Genomic DNA, 18,696 nt, shown 5'->3' with positions numbered 1-18,696 from the left:
GTGTAAAATGATCATATTAGGGTATCTCCACCCGAAAAACTTATTTTCCGCTCTAAAATACAGTAAAGAACATATTAAACAGTAATTCATCTCCAATTAAACTTTATTTCTAACAACAAAAAATTTAACCGGTGTATATTCTTTCTCTATTTTTTTTGTAAATGTGTTGGTGAACAGTGTAACTTTTCAAAACATAAAAATGACTTCCTGAAAACAACTCGGTTGAACGGTCCTGCAAACTGCAAACACCACATTGACGTTCGGTTGGAGATGCCCTTACAAGCGATGAATTATTCTGTGCGGACAACATATGAGGTGAACCGTCCGATTTGTCTCCGTAAACAATAAAAACGCCTTAGCTTTTAGACAAAATCAGACTATTCTTCTTGTCCAATGTCCGCAGAGAATAATCTCTCCTTGCAAGCATTCTCGAATGCCTTGCAATCAGAACTCCTCTTCTGAATCCGAACAAGATACTGAATTATCTGCCATGAAACGAGCTGGCAAATTCGGAAACCTAGTTGTCATCCTCTTCTCCTTCTCTAATGGCGTCTCCTTCTTCCTCTTCTGTATATTTCTACATATATCAATACAAGCTTGATCTACCATAGCCAAAAAATCCCTCACTATAACCAAAATCTGAAGCGACGGCTTCCCTTCCTTCTCCTTCATGGCAGCTCCGAGCAGGTAATAATCTGTTGTCCTCTTGACAATCTCCATGACCTTCCATTGCTCCTCTCTCACCTCCTCTATCTCCTTACTCGCCGTTTCCACAAACCCCTTCATCTCCCTCACGAACCCCTCTTCATTCTCCTCACAGCTCCTCAAGAACTTCCGGATATCCATTACTCGTTCAGCCATTGCAGAGCAGGTGACTGCCATGGAGTCCAAGTCAAGCGCCGCTGCCTTCTTCACATTCATGAATTCAGAGCTTAGGCCACCAACTACCGGCAAGCCCAGCATCATAAACTCCCTTTCCCTATCTTCTCCCGCTTCCGCGTTAATGGCGGCACAGCGCTTGCCTTCCGAGCGGACGACCTCTTCCACCACGAAATGAAGGAGAGTGGTCTTCCCATCAGTGCTCTTGACGTCGGACAGCTTGCGGAGGGCGGTGAGGTCGAATGCCTGGGCGTTTCCCCTCGCCGTGCCGGCGTTCATTCGGTTTCCGGCTTTTAGAATGGCTTCGAGAAGCTTCAGAAATAGGCCTCTGGTGCGAAGTTCCTTGCAGGCGAGCTCCAGAGTTTGAAGGGATTGTTTGAGATGGAGGATCTCAGTGTTATAGACACAGCTGCGGAAGTGCATTGCGTTGAGGCGGGGGAAAGCGGAAGGGAAGCTTTGGAGGAGGTGGAAGAGAAAGGACTCGGCGTCGGTGAGGTGGACAGGGTTTCCGGAGAAGGAGAGGATGAGGGATTCTTCGTCTTTGGTGAGGGTGATGCGGGTGAGCTTCTCAAGTGTGTCGGCGGCGAGGCCGTGGCCGTGTTGAAGACTGTCGAGAATTTCATTGCGGGATACGGCAATGGTGCGGAGGATGATGGCGATGTTCTGGGATTTGCGGGCGTCGAGGAGATTGATTGGGGTCGGAACGGCGGCGGCGGCAGAGGTGGAAGTGGAGGAGGAAGATTCGCTGGAGTTGGATTTGGCGGGATTTGGGTTTGCGGACACGTAGCCGAATAGAGCTTCGATTTGATCATCATCGAACCTTGAAGAAAAAACGTTTTAATCAAATTTCAGTTGAATTTTTTTTATTCGTTTTCAAAGCTCAAATTGATTCCCTTCAAAAAACGAAGTTGACAAAATCAGGCCGTGCAAAAAGACAGGACTTTTTATCTCAACAAGAATCTAGAAACTTACTTAATTGAACCATCGTTAATTCTGTCCCACACCATGGAATGCCCGGCTCTCGTCGGAGTCACCTTCTCCCAGTGCAACGGCTTCAGTCTGGGCCGCTCAGTTCCGCCATCCGGTCCCAGCTGCAACGTAGGCGCGGCCGCTGCCCGCCGGGACGGCGGGGGAGGAGGGGCGGGGGCGTTCTTTATGGGCGGAGCCAGCGGAGTTGGAGGTTTAGGAGGAGCGGGTGGAGGAGGAGGAGGGGGCGGCGGTTGGGATTTAGCCGGTGGCGGGACGGCAGGAGGAGAATGAGACGCTGCTTCAGGAGAGGACATGGATGCGGACGAGATCCGATTCGATACCCTAGATTGAGCGAACATCATTGATGAGGAATTAACCGAATCGGTTGGAAGCAGGGGACTTTCTTGGGTCATCAGCTCACCCTTCCCTCGCCGGCGCCTCCGAGGCTCCGGTGGCTCATCGTCTTCCATGTGGCGGCCTCTTTCGACGATGCTGTTGCAGTGATGGCAGCGCCTTCTATCCTCAAGATTCTGCCAGTAGAGCACGTCCAGGCCGTTTTCGTCGACGATTAAGCCCTTGAGAGTGGGTTCCGGCTTTGATCTGAAAGGTTTAACATCACTGCCGCCAGCAGCCGCATCAGAGTTGTAGACGCGCGTCTCCGGGCCGCGGCGCTTCTTTTTGGTGAACCGATAGAAGGCGAAGAAAAGGAATCCGTAGATGGCAAAGCTGCTCGCGGCGGTGCCGATCACGGCCGCGGCTATGCTCCCGTTATCCAAATCAGAAGCAGAAGAGGCCGGCGGCGGCAGCGGCGGCGGAGGTGATGAAAGAGGAGGAGGTGGCGGAGTAGGAGGAGGATGGGTGAAGGCGGGGATGGCGGTGGAAGGGAAGGTCTGAAGGTTCTGTGGGGATCGGGAGCTTAATTGGAGAAGATGGCGTTGAGATAAAGAAGAGATGGAATAGGGGAAGAGAGATTGAATCAGGAGAATGAGGAGGGATAAAGTAAACCCTAATCTCGCGATTGAATCCATGGAATTTTGTAACAAAAAAACCGAATTTTTGATTTGGAATGAGGAATCCACAGATTTGTTGTAAGATTTAAGAAGAAAGATAGGTTGGGTGGGTTAGGTAAGATGCGAAATTGAGAGGATTTTGGGTTTCGATTTGGATGGGGTTAGATTTTCGAAGCTTCTCTATTTCACTTGGTTTTTGTTTGTTATATCATATTATTTATATATGTAATATTTAAATTTTTAATATATCATATCTATCATCCATAGACAATTTTAATATCAAATATATCACTAATATATTTCATTTTTATCACTCATAATATTCTATAAATTTTAATATTTTATTTCTTATACTCATATTTAAGCTGTTGGTAGTAGACATATAATATTAAAGCTTTAAGAGTTAGATATATAAATAGCATAATATAATTTTTTTTTTTATTTGGTGATGCATTCACACGAAAGAAATAAAAAGACAACGTTTGATAGGCATTATACTCTTTATAGTTTATATTACATTTATGTATGTAGTATATTGAGAAGAAAATAGGAAAGAGGAAGACTCATTTGATTTGAATTATTTTAAGTGTAACATTAAGATATAAAAATATTTAAATTTTTTATTTTATGATTAGTTGATGTATTTGAAACATTTTGAAATTCTAAGTAGTTTGTTGATGTATTTGAAATTTAATATTTAGTTCATTTAGTGTTGATTTAAACAAATTGTCTAATTTAGAAACGTTACCTTTCTCATTTATCATAATCAATTGATGCCGACTATCACCATCGCTCTCCACCATTAGCTACTGTTGTCTGTTGGTACCTATTAGTCAACACCAGCCTTCACTAGCCATCCTCCACTAACCATTAGCGGTAGCCCTGGAAAAGAATACACATTAGCCAGATGAATGAAAAGAAAAACTAAACTAGCAGTATAGAAAGAAAATTATGTATGTCATCCAGTGCCTCATGCCACTGGGTCCCCTTTCATGTAAACATATAAAAGCTACATAATAGCATAAAAGTCCAACAAATAAAAAAAAAATACAATTAAAATTAATGCACAATAAAAGGGAAATAATATATTATAAATCATGTAAAGAAATATACAAATCAATACATGCTATATGTACTGGTTACATGTATCAATCAATCAATCAATCAATCAATCAATCAATCACTCTTATCTTTATCATTCAATTAGTTTCATTTAGTCATATCATTCAATTATTCTCGTTAGTCAATCAATTATATATTTATATAATATACATTTATACATTAATATTAGTATATGTATTCAATTATAATAAGTATTAACAAAAATTAATATCCATAAGATCAATGTTCGTACAATATCAGTAACAATAGTCAATATCAATTTTTGTAATCAGCATCAATAATAAGTAATTAATATCAATAATTAATATTCTATCAAATATTGAGATGAGGATATCTTGTTCATGCACTTAGGACTCCTAACAATCGCCTCCTTATAACTTTCATTGAATCACATGAAATAGTCGCTCCGACTTTTTATAACTCACAGTCAGTCTCCAGCTCTTTATGACTTCCATCAGTGAATTTTAAGGGTATCACGTAGGGTTATCATGTCGTATATATCTGATATTAATTAATACGTCCTTTCAATTAGATCAGTATCACATTCTAGTATATATCAATCATATCAACCATTTCAATACATATTATATTTCAGTATTATCATATTAAACTTATTATACTTTTTTTCCTACTCATTTCACAAAATATTCATATACACATTTTTAATTAATGACAGTGTAATAAAATCATATCATATTACTCAGAATAATCAAATCTATAACATATCAAAAGTTACGAGGTGAAAACTTCAAAAATTAAGAGATAATGTATTTTTGGCATATTTAGGAAAGATAAAATTCATAGAAATCAAAACTATCAAAGACAGAGGTAAGATGATAATTACTTACAATAAAGAGAAAAAAGATGGACGAAAAGGCCCCGATGGACTTTATCTCTCGTCCCTCTCTCTTCCTCCTCTTCCCCCTTTCCTTCTTCTTCTTCGGTTTCTTCTTGAGTAAGTAAAGAGTGAGGGAGGCAATGGGGCTACATGTAGAATTTAGAATTTTTGTAGAAACAAAGATTCAAATGCTGCGGCGACAGTTTTTAGCGTTATTGTTCTCTCAAACCTAGTGTCACAACACACAAGCACAATACTAAAGCGCTCTAGTTCAAACAAAAATTAAAAAAAAAATTATTGTTTTAAATACTTTTCATTTTTTGGTTGTTACAAAAAGGATGTTCTTTATTAAATTCGCCAGCATGCAAATGTTGCAAAAGAATTCACAACTCTTACTACAAACTAGGTAAGAACTGAATGAGTAATTCAAAAGCTTCATTATATGATTCCAAAAGAAATGTTGGATTTAAAGGACTTAGAGCACTATGGCTTGATCTACTCTAACTTAAGGTATGCACAAAGGACCTTATAAGTATACACTTGGACTGCAACAACTTGGCACTTTCGTTGAGTTGATGGAATTCACAAATAATTCAATCATCATTAAGGAATACAACATAGAGACTAGAACCTCTACGATGAAAAGAAGGAAGAAGAAGAGGAGCTATTTTGGCAAGAAAATTTTGATAGTTTCCCTCAAACCAGAGAAGTCACTATAAGAGTTTGGGGGTGACAAGGAATTTTTTCATAATCAAAGAAGAGCTATTTAACATCAACGAACTTGTCTCTTCAAGAGGTGAGTATGAAATGAAGAATGATGAGATGATTTCTATGGCGAGAGGCTACTACCACCTTTACTTTGCCCAATGTAAAGTATGAAGCAGCTTTGAGTCTCAATGGTTGATCTTATTACAACTATATATAATAAAGATTTGTTAAATATGGTTGACACCTATGAGGGTAAAAGGCCACCTACATGACCAGTCAAAATTATTGAACATATTATCATGATCATGACCATAATTATAATAATGAGGTGTGTCAGTGCCTTCAATGGTTGGTGGAGGAGCTCATCAAGGCAAATAAATTTTAAAAATCCATTCTTACTAATGTAGGAAAAAGGACAAGGAAGGCGCGATGAAGAAGTTCACAATAAAGCAATCATAGTGTAGGTTATTCATATTACTAGGTTAGTTCCAACAATTCATAGAGAAGCTAGTGAAGAGTCTTCTCATCAAGCTAACCTTAAATGAATTCAATTGAAAGAGTTGAAGTTTGTGATCATTACCTTAAGGGCGCCTACTATTGAGGTATGACCTATTAATTTTATTGAAGTTGTATAACCATTGAATGGTGACCCCTACAATCATGTGATTTGTTTATCACAACACTCATTACAAACTATCAAATTAGCGACATCCTAATAGGCATAGGGAGCTTAGTGAATAGTGAACATTATTTTCAAGAGTTTTTATGAGAAGACGAACTTCGGTACTTCTTGTCTAGCACAAATTTTGGTTCTCTTTGGCTTTTCTAAGAAGCATACGGAGACAAAGAGAGTGATTGCTTTACGATCACTTAGGGAGAAATAAAAAGATAGTTTACTACTATGGTTGACTTTATTGTAGGAACATAAACATATGTATTAGTGATAAACCATAATAAATTGATGTGTCTCACTTTTCTTTACTAACTGCACTGCTAATTACTTTTACATACTTTTTTATTTGATATGATGAAAATTGATACTATGCTTTACCGCTTATGTCGTGAAATACTTGGAATGATTAAATCACTTTACTCATGATTGTATTAGCATGTTGCAATAATATTTAACATATAGAATTGAATTGAATTGGTTGCACCATTACCTTTAAAAAATTTTTGAATTAAAATCTCTGATATAAAGATTGTTTGTTGATTTGCTTTAGCCAGAATAAATCAAATTGAAATTTACTTGTTTAGTTTAAACTCAATTTATGTCAACATACTTTTACATTCATTTTTATATGAATGATGTTGTTTCTAGTGTTGATTATTATAGTGAGTGCTTATCTCTAATGGGTTGAATTCACCAATTATATATTTGACTTTACTAATGATTTTATCATAATTTTTTATGTGACTTTTAGATGCTTTGCATTTAAAGTGTAAGTGTTTACATTCTCTTATTCTTCCATGTTGATGTAACTATAGGTGATTTCTAATAACTCAGATAAATTTTTTGGCTTTTATAAAATAAGTGCATATCTAAGATTCTTCTTAAAGACCTCAAGTGTAGTTTGAGTAACTACAATATCAAGATATTATATATTCAACTTCTTCTATTAAAGATGAATAACAAAACTTAGAAAATTGTCACATTCACATCTTATATATAAGAGAGCTTATGAACTTTTTAATAATTTATATATGCTAGCAAATTATGTAATAAAAACTCATTTAACTTCCATAAATTTGATAATGCTTGTAGGAAAAAGTCTTAAAAGCCACTCAATAGTGCTTTCCTAAATGTTACAAATAGTAGTTGATATTTTAGAGCATCACTAATACTAAGAAGAAAAGTTATTGGATTGAGATGGGTGATATGGTTAGTTGGGCTTATCTTTCCCAAGTAAGGTTTGAGAGTTGGCATTTTTAATTTTAGTGCAGGTTAAGCTTCTGCTATTAAAATTGAAAATAAATTAAATGATTGACTATGTTATTATTTGTCATAACGAGACAAAGACATTTTAGTAGTACTCTCCTTGGGAAGGGCTGTCTTATTAATTGTTCGAGTTAAGATTAGTGCTACAGAATTTGGTAGTCGTTTATGAGAGAAATTAGATATGCCTTTAACACGATGAGTTTCTTTTTGGAATCCGCACTTAAGAATTATCTTGATCATTCTTATTATATGGCTTTACATTTAATTTAATAGAATGTTAGATAGATAGTAATATAGTTTTAGTCCATGTGAAGAGACCTCTCATTTTCCTCACTGTATGTAAATGGATTATACATTCAAATATTTTCCTATGTGACATCAAAATCCTAATAACAATAATGGAGTAAGTCAAAAAGAGAAAAAGAAGAGAGAGATAAATAGTGAAAGAGGATATCTAGGATTCAACTATATTATTATCAAAATTATAGTGTGATAGTAGTTTATGACTTAGTGTGTTAGAATCATCCTTAGTGCAGTGCTTGAGGTGAAGGGTGAGAACTTTAAGATTTAGCTTCTATTATGAAGTCTTTAGCAACATAACTTTGAACTTGACAAGTAATTTTTGTATCCTTCAACTACTTCTCTCAACGAGTTTACTTTACATGGTTGTCTACTCATGATGACTTCCATTGATTAGATCATTAGGAAATAAACCTTTCCTCTATAAATAAAACAATAAATATTAAATTTATTTGTCGAATAAAGAAGCAACTTGTTAAATAACCTCTTTAACAAATTTGATTCAAGTGATAATTATGGCTAGTTGAACCTAATTAATAATTGTTGCAACTAAAAAACTTGTGGTGATAAAGAGAGTTTTGTGTTATACTGTGCATAGTTAAAAGATAAGAACATATAAGATATCAAAAATTTTATGCGAACAACCCAAAATAGGAAAAAACTCATGAGAACTTTCCAAGTTGAAGTAATTCACTTGATTTTACAAGTTGCAAAAGTGTGGTTTCCTGCATAATTAGAAAATTTGTAGTGATGGTTAAAGAGTTTTACATCCTCACTTCACTTAAAAATCCAACACATATATAGATAAAAAAGAAGTACATAAGAAATTTAAGTAAAAAAAAACAATGGGGTTTGACCCAACTGAAGTAATCTTCTTATATTTTAAAGTTACAGTTCACTTTTTCCATCTTAGTTTTTGAAGTTATAGATATTCGCCTTTCCTCTAAACCCTAAAGGCGAAAAATGCATGAGGCACTAGAGCTTTCATATAAAAAAATCTAAGAAGAGAAAACCATGAGGTCTAGCCAACTTAAAACAATCCACTTGAGTTTTTGAAGTTATAGAAATATGTATTTTCCCCACAAATGGAGAAAATGAGACCACAAAATTTGGAGCTCTTGGTCTTATGTAGCTGTTGTAGAGATTATCAAAGAAATAGTGGAGATTCATATCTTAAATTTTTTTAATATCAAGTAATGCAGCTCTGTTTGAGTTATTTGACTACTCAAGCTTGATGAAAAAGCCTGAGATTGACTAGTTTTAAAGCTCAATTTTTTTATTTTGAATAAAGATTAAAATAATTAATTAAGCTTAATATAAATGCTGATGTGATAATTAATATTAATCGATCGGACTCGATGAGCTAAGTCAAGCCAAGCTTGAGCTTGTATAATATATATGAGCTTAGAAATTTGAACTCAAATTGGTGGCTCAATAAGATCGACTCAAGTCAATCTCAATCTGGATCATGAATCAACTTGGCTCACTCACACTCCTAGCTAAGATATGCCACAAATCGCTTCCAATTCATGAAAAGGAAATGATTATATTTATGAAATATAAATTTTAATTAATTAATTATATATTATGTTAATATTAAGTTAATTTAATAATGGAAGATAAACAAATAAAAAATATTGATGTAAAATACCTTGTTTTTAAAATAATTTTGGCTTCATCTACAACAAATTCAACTATCCGTTATTTATTATTATTTTTTGGATCACATATAATTTTGAGATAGGCGGGCTTAGGGGTGTAAACGAGTCGAGTCGAGTCGAGTTTTAGCCCTTATCGAGCTCGGCTCGTTAGATGGAAAGCGAGCTTGAACTCGAGCTCGAGCTCGACAGTCGAGCTCAAACTCGAGCTCGTGTCACTGTTAACGAGCTCGAGCCGGCTCGCCAGCCATGGGCGGGAATTTTTAAATTCCGGCTCACGAGCCGGCTCGGCTTACTTACACCTCTAGGCGGGCCTGGCAATCATGGCATGCAGAATCATAAGCAAATAGCCAAATATTCAATAACAAATTTTCTTTTCACTTTAATAAATCTTTTGTGATGCAATAGTTTTAGGGCCTCTTATTTTTTATTTTTAAACAACACAATAATTCTATTCATACTCTCCAATCCAAGGATACAACCATGACAAAATAAAGAAAAAAGAAAAAAACCACAGAAAACATAATGACAAAAAATACAAGCTAAGAAGACGGCTCAGCAAACAACCAAGGCTCCCAGCATCCCGACAACCCGCACAGACCGTCCAGTCAGTGAATCTCGAAACCCAAGTCCCTCACCAACGGTTGCCACCAGCAAAGCTGACCGGGACGCGAGCCTCGACCACATCATTGCCCATAGCCACAAAAACATGCCAATCCAACGATAAAACCAACAAAAACCGAGCACCAGCAATAGGAAAAAACACAGCTATCGGAAGCTCATCGCCTACGATGTCCCCTCCCCCAAAATTTCCCCAGAGCGACAACATTTTTATTACATCCAAGCACAAAAACATTGTCAGAAATATTTAACTCAGACTCCGATTCAGAATCCGACGAATCAACCAGCCAATCACCCTGTTTTCTAATCATCAAACCAGATGAATTACCCATACAGGTAGCCATCTCATTAACATCCACCTCATTAACTGGCACCACAACCAAGTTGTTGGTAGAAGAAAGCCTTTCCACACAAACCATATGCGTAGACTCATCCACAAGCCCGACATAAACAACAGGTACCCCACCATCAGTACCACATTCCAAATTCTTTGATACCTGCAAACCGCCATTTTCAACCACAACACCCATAACAGTTGAAATCTCAGAACCCGCTGGCGGTACCGATTCACTAACAGCCGCCAGAGGTTCCAAATTAAAACCCACAAGATCAGAAACATTCAACAAACCATTGCTCGAAGGAAAAAAAGGGGTAGCCTTATGCGACAGAACAAAATCACCAGCATCAGCCAGCAAATTACCACATCACTAGCCAACAATTGGCAATTACTAACACCCACCGATATACCCAAATTAACCGGGCAAGCCCATCAGCCTGCGAATCGCCCTCAGGCTCCATAGTGAGCAAATCCACCCCATCCATCTCAGAATTAACCAAAACATTAGCCGCATTTTCCGGAACAGAGGAAATATCCAAACCGTCATTTAACACACCAGCAGCCGGTAAAACCTCAACAGGATCAATCACAATATCAGGTTTCCCAAAGCTAGAATCGGATTTGCACTTACCAGGCACATGCCCTAAACATTTACAAACACTACAAAAATGAGGACATTCATCAAAAACCACATCCTGAACAAATCCTTGAGCCTCAGATCCTAACCAAACTTGCTTAGTATAAGTTTTGGTAATATCAATTTCAACTAAAACACGAGCATTGGACGGACGTAAACCAGCCGATGTCGCTTCATCTATTTTTAAGGGTTTGCCAAATAACTCACCAAGCCCAAACAGAATCCTTGGCGCAAAGAAATGAGGACGAAGATGAGGAAATGAAATCCAAATCGGGATGATCGGCGACTCAACTCCGATATTTAACGTAGGAGACCATTTCGTTAATTTCATAAATCAATTGAAAACCATGTATGATCGGTGGCAAAAAACTATACAATAGTCTAAATCGTTGGATAACTTAATCAAAATGTGTGAAGAATCCAAAACGGTAACAGAAACTTCACCGTTTAGCTTCAAATTGAAGAAAAATTTGCGAATCGCGTTAAGAGGAGGACGTTTCGACGGGAAGAAACCAACTAACGAGAACCTAAAAGGAACAGCCAAATCCCTAATTTCCTCATCAGAAACCCAAAGAGATGGTAGATCACGAAAGGTAGAAGGCCTCAAATCTGGAAAAGAGGAAGATGATCCAGCTAGTGCTTGAAGAAAAGATTTAGAGTGAAAGATCCCCCGAAAAAATCGGGATCTTTCAATTTGATCGGAGCCATACCGGTAAAACCGGAAGAAAATAAAAACAAAAAGCCCCAGTAACACAGAGAAGAGAGACGAAAAACTTTCCTAAAAAAAGGACCGGAAACCCCCGCCGGCGGGGGCCAAAGCCGGAACCCTAACCGCCAGAGGAGAAGCGCACGAGCTCGAGAGGAAGCCTAGGTTGAAGTGAAACGATTCCTTGTTCTTAGTTTTAGGGCCTCTTTGATTATAAGCATTAGAGATTTTTTCTTTGTTTGCATATATCTGATTTATTTTGGCATTTGATTTAAATGAAAGGAATGAATTTAAAGTAAATTCTAAAGCATTTTGAAATGCATAAAATCCTACAATTTTCACGCACTTCAAATTAGTTGATTTATAAAGCTTGTATATGCGTCACCCGAGCTCGAGAATATCGCTCGTCTTCGTCTATGCCGCATCCTAACACTACCTATAAGATTGGACAGGAAGAGAAAATCTCCTCGCCATGACATCCTAAATGAGATTTTTTACGACTGCCGCCGACAAAAGTAGCGAAATCTACTTGTGCAAGCCATCAAAGCAAACACAACCTTATCTATCACGCTTATTATGTCACATAATACACATGCGAGAAATGTCCTTTGATCTTAAATGTAGATTAGGCGGCCAATGTTCTTATCATCATCAACATAATAGGAAAGTTGTCGATGGAAGAATATCAGTTGATATACTTTTTTCATTGTCATTGATGAAAAAAAAAAAAGAAGAAAGAAAATATTTACCTTGTTTATGAATGTTAGTGAGAGAAACTTTGGTTGCCATCATAAATAATAAAAAGCTCATACATGTCTATTGTGGTGGTGGTGGTAGGACCACCATAAATGCAATAGGAGCATCTTTGCATCATCTTATCTATCTATAAATGATAGTGAGTGTGCTATTACTATTAACATAAACTCAAATATGGGTATTGCAATGGTGGGATAGCAAAAAATGAAATAGGGGCATCATCCAATTTTCAAGTATTAATAGGAAGTTCACCTGTCATTATCATATATTGTTGGTTTGACACAACTATTGTAATTTCATGAAGTTGTCCAAACGCTAAGATTTTATTTGGGATAACTTTCTTATTGTTTTATGAAACAGTTTCTTAGTACAATTTTTTTTTTTAATTTGAAAATTTTATACTAGAAAATTGTTTCATAAAACAATAAGAAAGTTGTCCAAAACGAAACCTAAGACAATCATAGGAGAGGATCGTCACTTGAATGAGGAATTATCTAAATTTACTTGATCATATAGAAGAATATATTCATTAAGTTGGAATAAAAGCTTACATTTATATTTCCATGAGAGACATCCTTATTTGAATTATTCCACATATTTATAAATATAAAATATTGTATAGCATACCCTCATATGAATCATGTGGCCAGATAATACTTCACAAGGTCAAACTCAACCAATCCATTCAAATTGGGTTTAATATTTTGTTTGGGACAGCTTTTGATCACCATTTTTTATTGCTTCCAATAAATTATTGCACTAAAAAATTATTCAAGAAGGCAGTAAAAAAATTATTTCAAATAAAGCCTAAACTAGATAGCAAGAGATTGTCCAATTATGATTTAGTTCTCTTTCTATCTTTCACTCTGTTGTTCTAACTATTAATTCATTCTTCATGTGCATAAAAAGATAAAAGGGATTTACACATAATACTATATAATTCTTATGTATTCACATATGCTAAATGTAAACTTTGATCTTTACTAATATAATGATTTATTGCCTTGAGATGAAAATACATATTTCACTATAAAAAATTTAATAAGAAATTAGATGTTATATAAATAAATATTATAAATATATAAGAATTATATGGAAAGCATCTAAATCCCCCAAAAGATAAAATTTATTATAACCAATTAATCATCTCCCTTACAACAACATGCCTCATTAGAGAACTAACTTATGCTTTATTTTTTTTTGTTTTTAATCTATAAGCTCTTTCCAGTTGAAATTTGTTATCCCTGATCTTATTCACACATTTGTAAGAAAATCATTACAATTACTACAATTTTAATATTCATTTGATGCAATAGCACATACTAATTTTAATAAACTGATATATCTGCACTAACTTTTAATAGTTCTAAAATTTCTTAAATTAGATTTAAATCCCAACAACATCCACACTTTGAAGAGATAAAAATCTTGAAATTTCATTTTCATGAACAAAGATATCAAGCCAAAATCATTTGTAAAGTATTCCAAGCATTTGTGAGACAATCAAAAGTTGTAAAATAGTCATGTTGAAGTTTTACTTTTATATTTGGGAGATTTACATACATACCACTTAATACTATTCTATTTACATATTTAACACTTAAAACTTTAATATTACATAAATACCACCCATAGTTCATTTTCATATCAAATATGAGTGGTAGAAATGAAATATATGAGTGGTAGGAAAGAAATATAAGTGGTATATTTGATATTAAAATAATATAGGGTGGTATGAATGTAATATTAAAGTTTTAGGTGTTAGATATGTAAATAGGATGTTATAAAGTGATATGTATGTAAATTTCCCTTTATATTTTTCAAGCTATGTTTTGTGATCTCTCTTTTCCTTGATTTAAGTTTTGTAGCATTTTTTCTAAGTCTTTGGAAAGATTTAGTTAGTATCAGAATTATAATTTTGTAAGGTTTTATATGGGTTGAGCTTACTTAGGAGCTGTTTGGTTTGCTACATTTAAGATGTAAAGTATTTCAAATTCATTTGTTTTAAAAACATTGATATTTGTCAGAATATAAAAAAACAGTGTATTCCAAGTACACCAGCTACTGCATTTTGAATATATTTTTAAAATTCCTCATGTTTGGACAAATTCTATTTATTTTTTTATCTAAATATATTGCTAATACATCGCCACCGCCACCGCCTGGCGATCGCCAATAATGGGTGCATGTCGATGTGATGAAATGGCATCGAGCGTGCAACCCTCCTATCATAAGTTGCAGTAACAGGGAAGACGATCAACCTATCCAGGCAGGCCAATGTCAACTGTCAATGTGAACTACTTCATCATCTACAACTATAAACCTTCAAAAACATATGCATGTCAACCATTTGTCGCCCAAAAGTAATCTTCCTATCAATAACATTAGTATTTGGACCCCACTTCACATATTTTGTATGGTTTTCATTCAAATTTTGTCTTCTTCACAAGTTATTCAAACGATGTGATAATTTGACAATGCATTCATTTGAAGCTGCAATATTAAATGCTCACCAAACATGTCAGATGCTGGCCTACAGTTTCCATTTTCCTTTCTCGCATGACTGTCATGTGTTGCTTATCCAATCCATGCAAATTGTCTATTGAAGGTATTGTTGTTGATGACAAATGCAAATTATGTGCCTAATACCTTTAAGCTTTGTTTGATTATTTTGTGCATGTCCTAAAAAGTTGTTTTAAAACTGTTGTTTGAGAGAATGAAGTTCTTTAAAGAAGTTAATATCAGAAAGCTTTTGAAAACAGTCCAAAAACAACGTAATTCTTAAGAAAAGTAATTTTATCAAACAAATATTTTTTTTTCTACTTTACCGTTGTCAGAAGGAAAAAAAGCATTAAAAATGGACAAACAAACGAGCCCTTAATCCCAAAATCACCTTTCTTTATGGCTAATCCTACTTTCACATCAAGTGCTGCCTGTGAGCCATTATGGTGATCATTCAGCGGTGAGAAGGCTTCATCTTCTCATTGCTTCAATGAGGGTTTTTATGTTATTTGGAGGGCTATGAATGACTAAAGATTTTCAAATGTTTGCAACTAGAATCCCTTTGAAGATTAAATAACTGGTGGCTTACAAATTGAGGAATAGAAAGTAGAAACTGAAAGATACTTAGCACATTGAAATTAAGAGCACTTTCATTGCTAGGAAGAATATAGGTGCAAGGGATAACAACAAACCTAATCAATCCTGTATTTGTTTGCCTTTTGGTTTTGTGGCTTTTGCTCTTCTTCTTGTTGATTGGTTCATTTCTAAATTATTCTGGCTGGTTTTTTCTAATGTCCTTTGGAGGGTACCTCTGGGGTTGATAGCTTCTGTTTTTGGCATTGGGAGAGGAATTATTAGTATATTCCTACTTGAAGAATGCACTTTGGTGGCTATTGTAAGTTCTTGTTACCCTTTTCAATTATAATTATGTGGGCTCTTGACAATGAGAATTCATGCTCAACCTACAAGGATGTCAGTGTCGACCAGCAAAAGTTTACTTACTATTCTGAGCTTATCTTCGCACTTTAAGTTGTCCTTTTTGTCAGCTCACCTTAGCCTGTTGGTTGAGAGCTTAGACTTCCAACTAAGAGATCTTGGGTTCGAGTCTTTATATATGCGTTGTGTATGAGTTTGACTTAAATGACCTAAATGTCCCAAAAAAAAATGGTCCTTTTTGGCTTTCTTCTGTTTAGATATTGCTTTGAACAAATTCACACAAAAAACATCCACAATACCTCAAAAAGCTATGATGGGCTCAATACGTCTGCATATTGTTCCTTTTAATTTTAATTTAAATTGGGCTAAGGTCCACATCATTACCAAAAAATAAAATAAAAATCAAAAGTAGAGATTAGGAATTGTAAAACAAACAAAGAAGCAGGTCAACAAAACAAAATGCTCTCAAACAAATCATTAAATTACTGGATACAAGCAAAGGACCTATCTTCTTCAACCCCCCCCAAAAAAAAAAAGAATTCTAGAATACAGAAGCAAATGATAAAAAGAACGGGTGGACTGATCAAGAAATGAGATTTTTTTTTCTGCGCAAACGAATCAATCAATCGACTAATTAAAAAAAAAAATTTAATTGAAACCTATGTCCCAATGCTAAAAACCCACAAACCTACCAAGAAAAGATCGAACTGAAAGAAGAAGAAGACGAAGAAGCATGGAGATCGTATATCTTCCATAAGTAATCAATAAAGCAAGGCTCACCAGCGTCAAACCGATCCCAAGGCTTCCCCTTCCCGCTCCAATGGAGAATAGATACTGGCCCCGGATGCAAACCCCTGCAACTCCCCTTGACGTTGTCGCCGCCAAGCCCGTGCTGGTTCCATCTGTGATTAAGCCCCTCGATCTCACCGGCGAACACGAGAAGAAAAGGCGGGAGGGATCCCAAATCGTAGATCCTCACCCGTTTCTGAATCTCCATCCACCGCTCGATTTGCAGGCCGTAGTTCATCTTCCGCCACCGCTCCAAGTCGATCGCCATCACTCCGGTGTTGAAGTAGCACGGCGGGCGCCGGCGATCCTCGAAAGTGTGTTTAAATCGGCTATTCCAGAACGCGTCGGTGAAGTAGAGGGTGAAGTTGGCGTGGCAGTACTCCGGCGCGGCTATCGTGGCTTTCGGGGCGTCGGAGAAGGCCGCGTTGGCGGAGTCCCAAAGATGCCGGATATCGTCAATGAGAATGAGGTCGGAATCGAGATAAACAACGCGACGGACGCAAGGTTCTAGTAGATCGGCGAGGTAGTTGCGGGCGTAGTTAAGGGGATTCTCTAGGGCAGAACGGACGGAGGAGGAGATGAGGCGGCGTACGCGGCCGATGCGGAATCGGTAGGCGCGGAAGCGGAGGGAGGGAAAAACGTCGCGGATTATAGCGGATAGGTCGCCGGCTGATGCATCGGCGACGAAATGGAAGAAGAGGGTTTCAGGACAGGTGGTGTGGCGGATAATGGAATGGACGGCAGCGATGGAGCCGCGGAGGTAATGTAGGTCGAGGGTAATGGCGATGTGGACTAGAGATGGGTTACAGTAGCCGTCGGTGGAGGGGCAGTCGCCAGCGGTGGGGAATTTGGGGGCTTCCAAGTAGGTGCCGGACGAGCCGGGTGTATTTGGGGAGACGGAGGGAAGGAAAAGGAGGAGGAAGAAGGCGATCATCGGCATTGCTTACTCGCCGGAAAAGTGAACGAATCGCCCGACGGATTCGCCGGCGACGGGGAGATCGGTTTTCACTTTCGTTGCCCTCTTGGCTTGGAAAGCGGAGGAGAAGAAATGGGGGTGGAATAATAAATGAGGAGTTATTGAGTGGGAGTTGGAGGTTTGTTTTTATAATTTCATTAATTACAAGGAAAAGTGATGAGATTTTGCGGAATTTTTTGAAAGTTTAAATTTGTTAGGAATGGAAAAGAGTTGGACTAAACTGAAAAATATGAATTTTTAGAATAAAGTATGAACACATTTTGAAATTGAACTCTCCTATTCGTTTTAAATTTTTTGAAGGAATATTCTCTGCAAAATTATTCTATCAGGAGCCGAAAAAGAACATATCATATCACTCAATATACAGAAATACACAATCGCAATACACAACAAAAAAATAATATAACCCGTTCTAAGTTGCCTCACAGTTCGTATCAGCATAAAATAATTTTGCAGTTGCAACTATTGTTTGGTATTCACACAAACTTCGGCTTTTGCTTCATTTAGGATGACTTTTTTTTACTAATTTTTAAACAACAAGTTTTAATTTTTAAAAATTTTTATACTAAAAAATTATTTTCTCAAATAAAATCCAATAAACTCTGGGTATTCCTTGTAAGCTTTCTTGATCAACCAACGAACTTCCTTAAGTCCCTCCCAACAAGGGCGAATTATTGCATCCGGTCACCGGATGTCCGGACATCCAATCCGGTGACGCCACATCACCCAAATACACTGGGTCCCGATATATTTGGGTGACATGGCGACACCGAATTGATGTCCGGACAAATCCAAACAACGGACGCAATAATTTACCCCCAACAACGCGCTTCCGCAAACTTGGCGACAAGATAGCCATTCGCCCTCCAATTGCTACCTTGAGGGAAGGTCACAGCGCAACTAACGGCAATCTGTGTCACTTGTCACAAGTGAAGTAGCTATCTCCTTAGTTTATAAAAGCGCCAATATATTGCTGTATTCAGTAATGAACAAGAGCTAGTGCTAGGCTCTCT

The 18,696-nt window shown here is 36.8% G+C and overlaps 2 protein-coding genes across 3 annotated transcripts; both read right to left on the bottom strand.

Moving 5' to 3' along the window:
• Positions 1-123: 123 nt before the first annotated feature.
• Positions 124-3,025, bottom strand: LOC110103784 (formin-like protein 4). The gene is made up of 2 exons (XM_020832618.2): positions 1,852-3,025; positions 124-1,699 (listed from the first exon to the last, which is right to left on the bottom strand). Exons 1-2 carry the CDS (start codon positions 2,874-2,876, stop codon positions 445-447), a joined length of 2,280 nt encoding a protein of 759 aa, XP_020688277.1. The 5' UTR covers positions 2,877-3,025; the 3' UTR covers positions 124-444.
• Positions 3,026-3,175: 150 nt separating this feature from the next.
• LOC110103772 (probable galacturonosyltransferase-like 7) lies at positions 3,176-17,833 on the bottom strand. 2 transcript variants are annotated; one of them, XM_028699787.1, is made up of 2 exons: positions 16,699-17,833; positions 3,176-3,740 (listed from the first exon to the last, which is right to left on the bottom strand). In XM_028699787.1, the coding sequence occupies exons 1-2, from the start codon at positions 17,645-17,647 to the stop codon at positions 3,688-3,690; spliced, it is 1,002 nt and encodes a 333-aa protein (XP_028555620.1). In that variant the 5' UTR covers positions 17,648-17,833; the 3' UTR covers positions 3,176-3,687. The 2 variants fall into 2 exon arrangements, with proteins under 2 accessions (XP_028555620.1, XP_020688259.1); XM_020832600.2 differs by lacking the exon at positions 3,176-3,740 and having other exon boundaries at positions 16,365-17,825.
• Positions 17,834-18,696: the final 863 nt, after the last annotated feature.

The sequence above is a fragment of the Dendrobium catenatum genome, unplaced genomic scaffold (assembly GCF_001605985.2).
Source record: "Dendrobium catenatum unplaced genomic scaffold, ASM160598v2 fragScaff_scaffold_1391, whole genome shotgun sequence".
Taxonomy (NCBI): domain Eukaryota; kingdom Viridiplantae; phylum Streptophyta; class Magnoliopsida; order Asparagales; family Orchidaceae; genus Dendrobium; species Dendrobium catenatum.
Note: the sequence above shows the minus strand (reverse complement) of the source record. Positions and strands in the feature narration are given on the sequence as shown.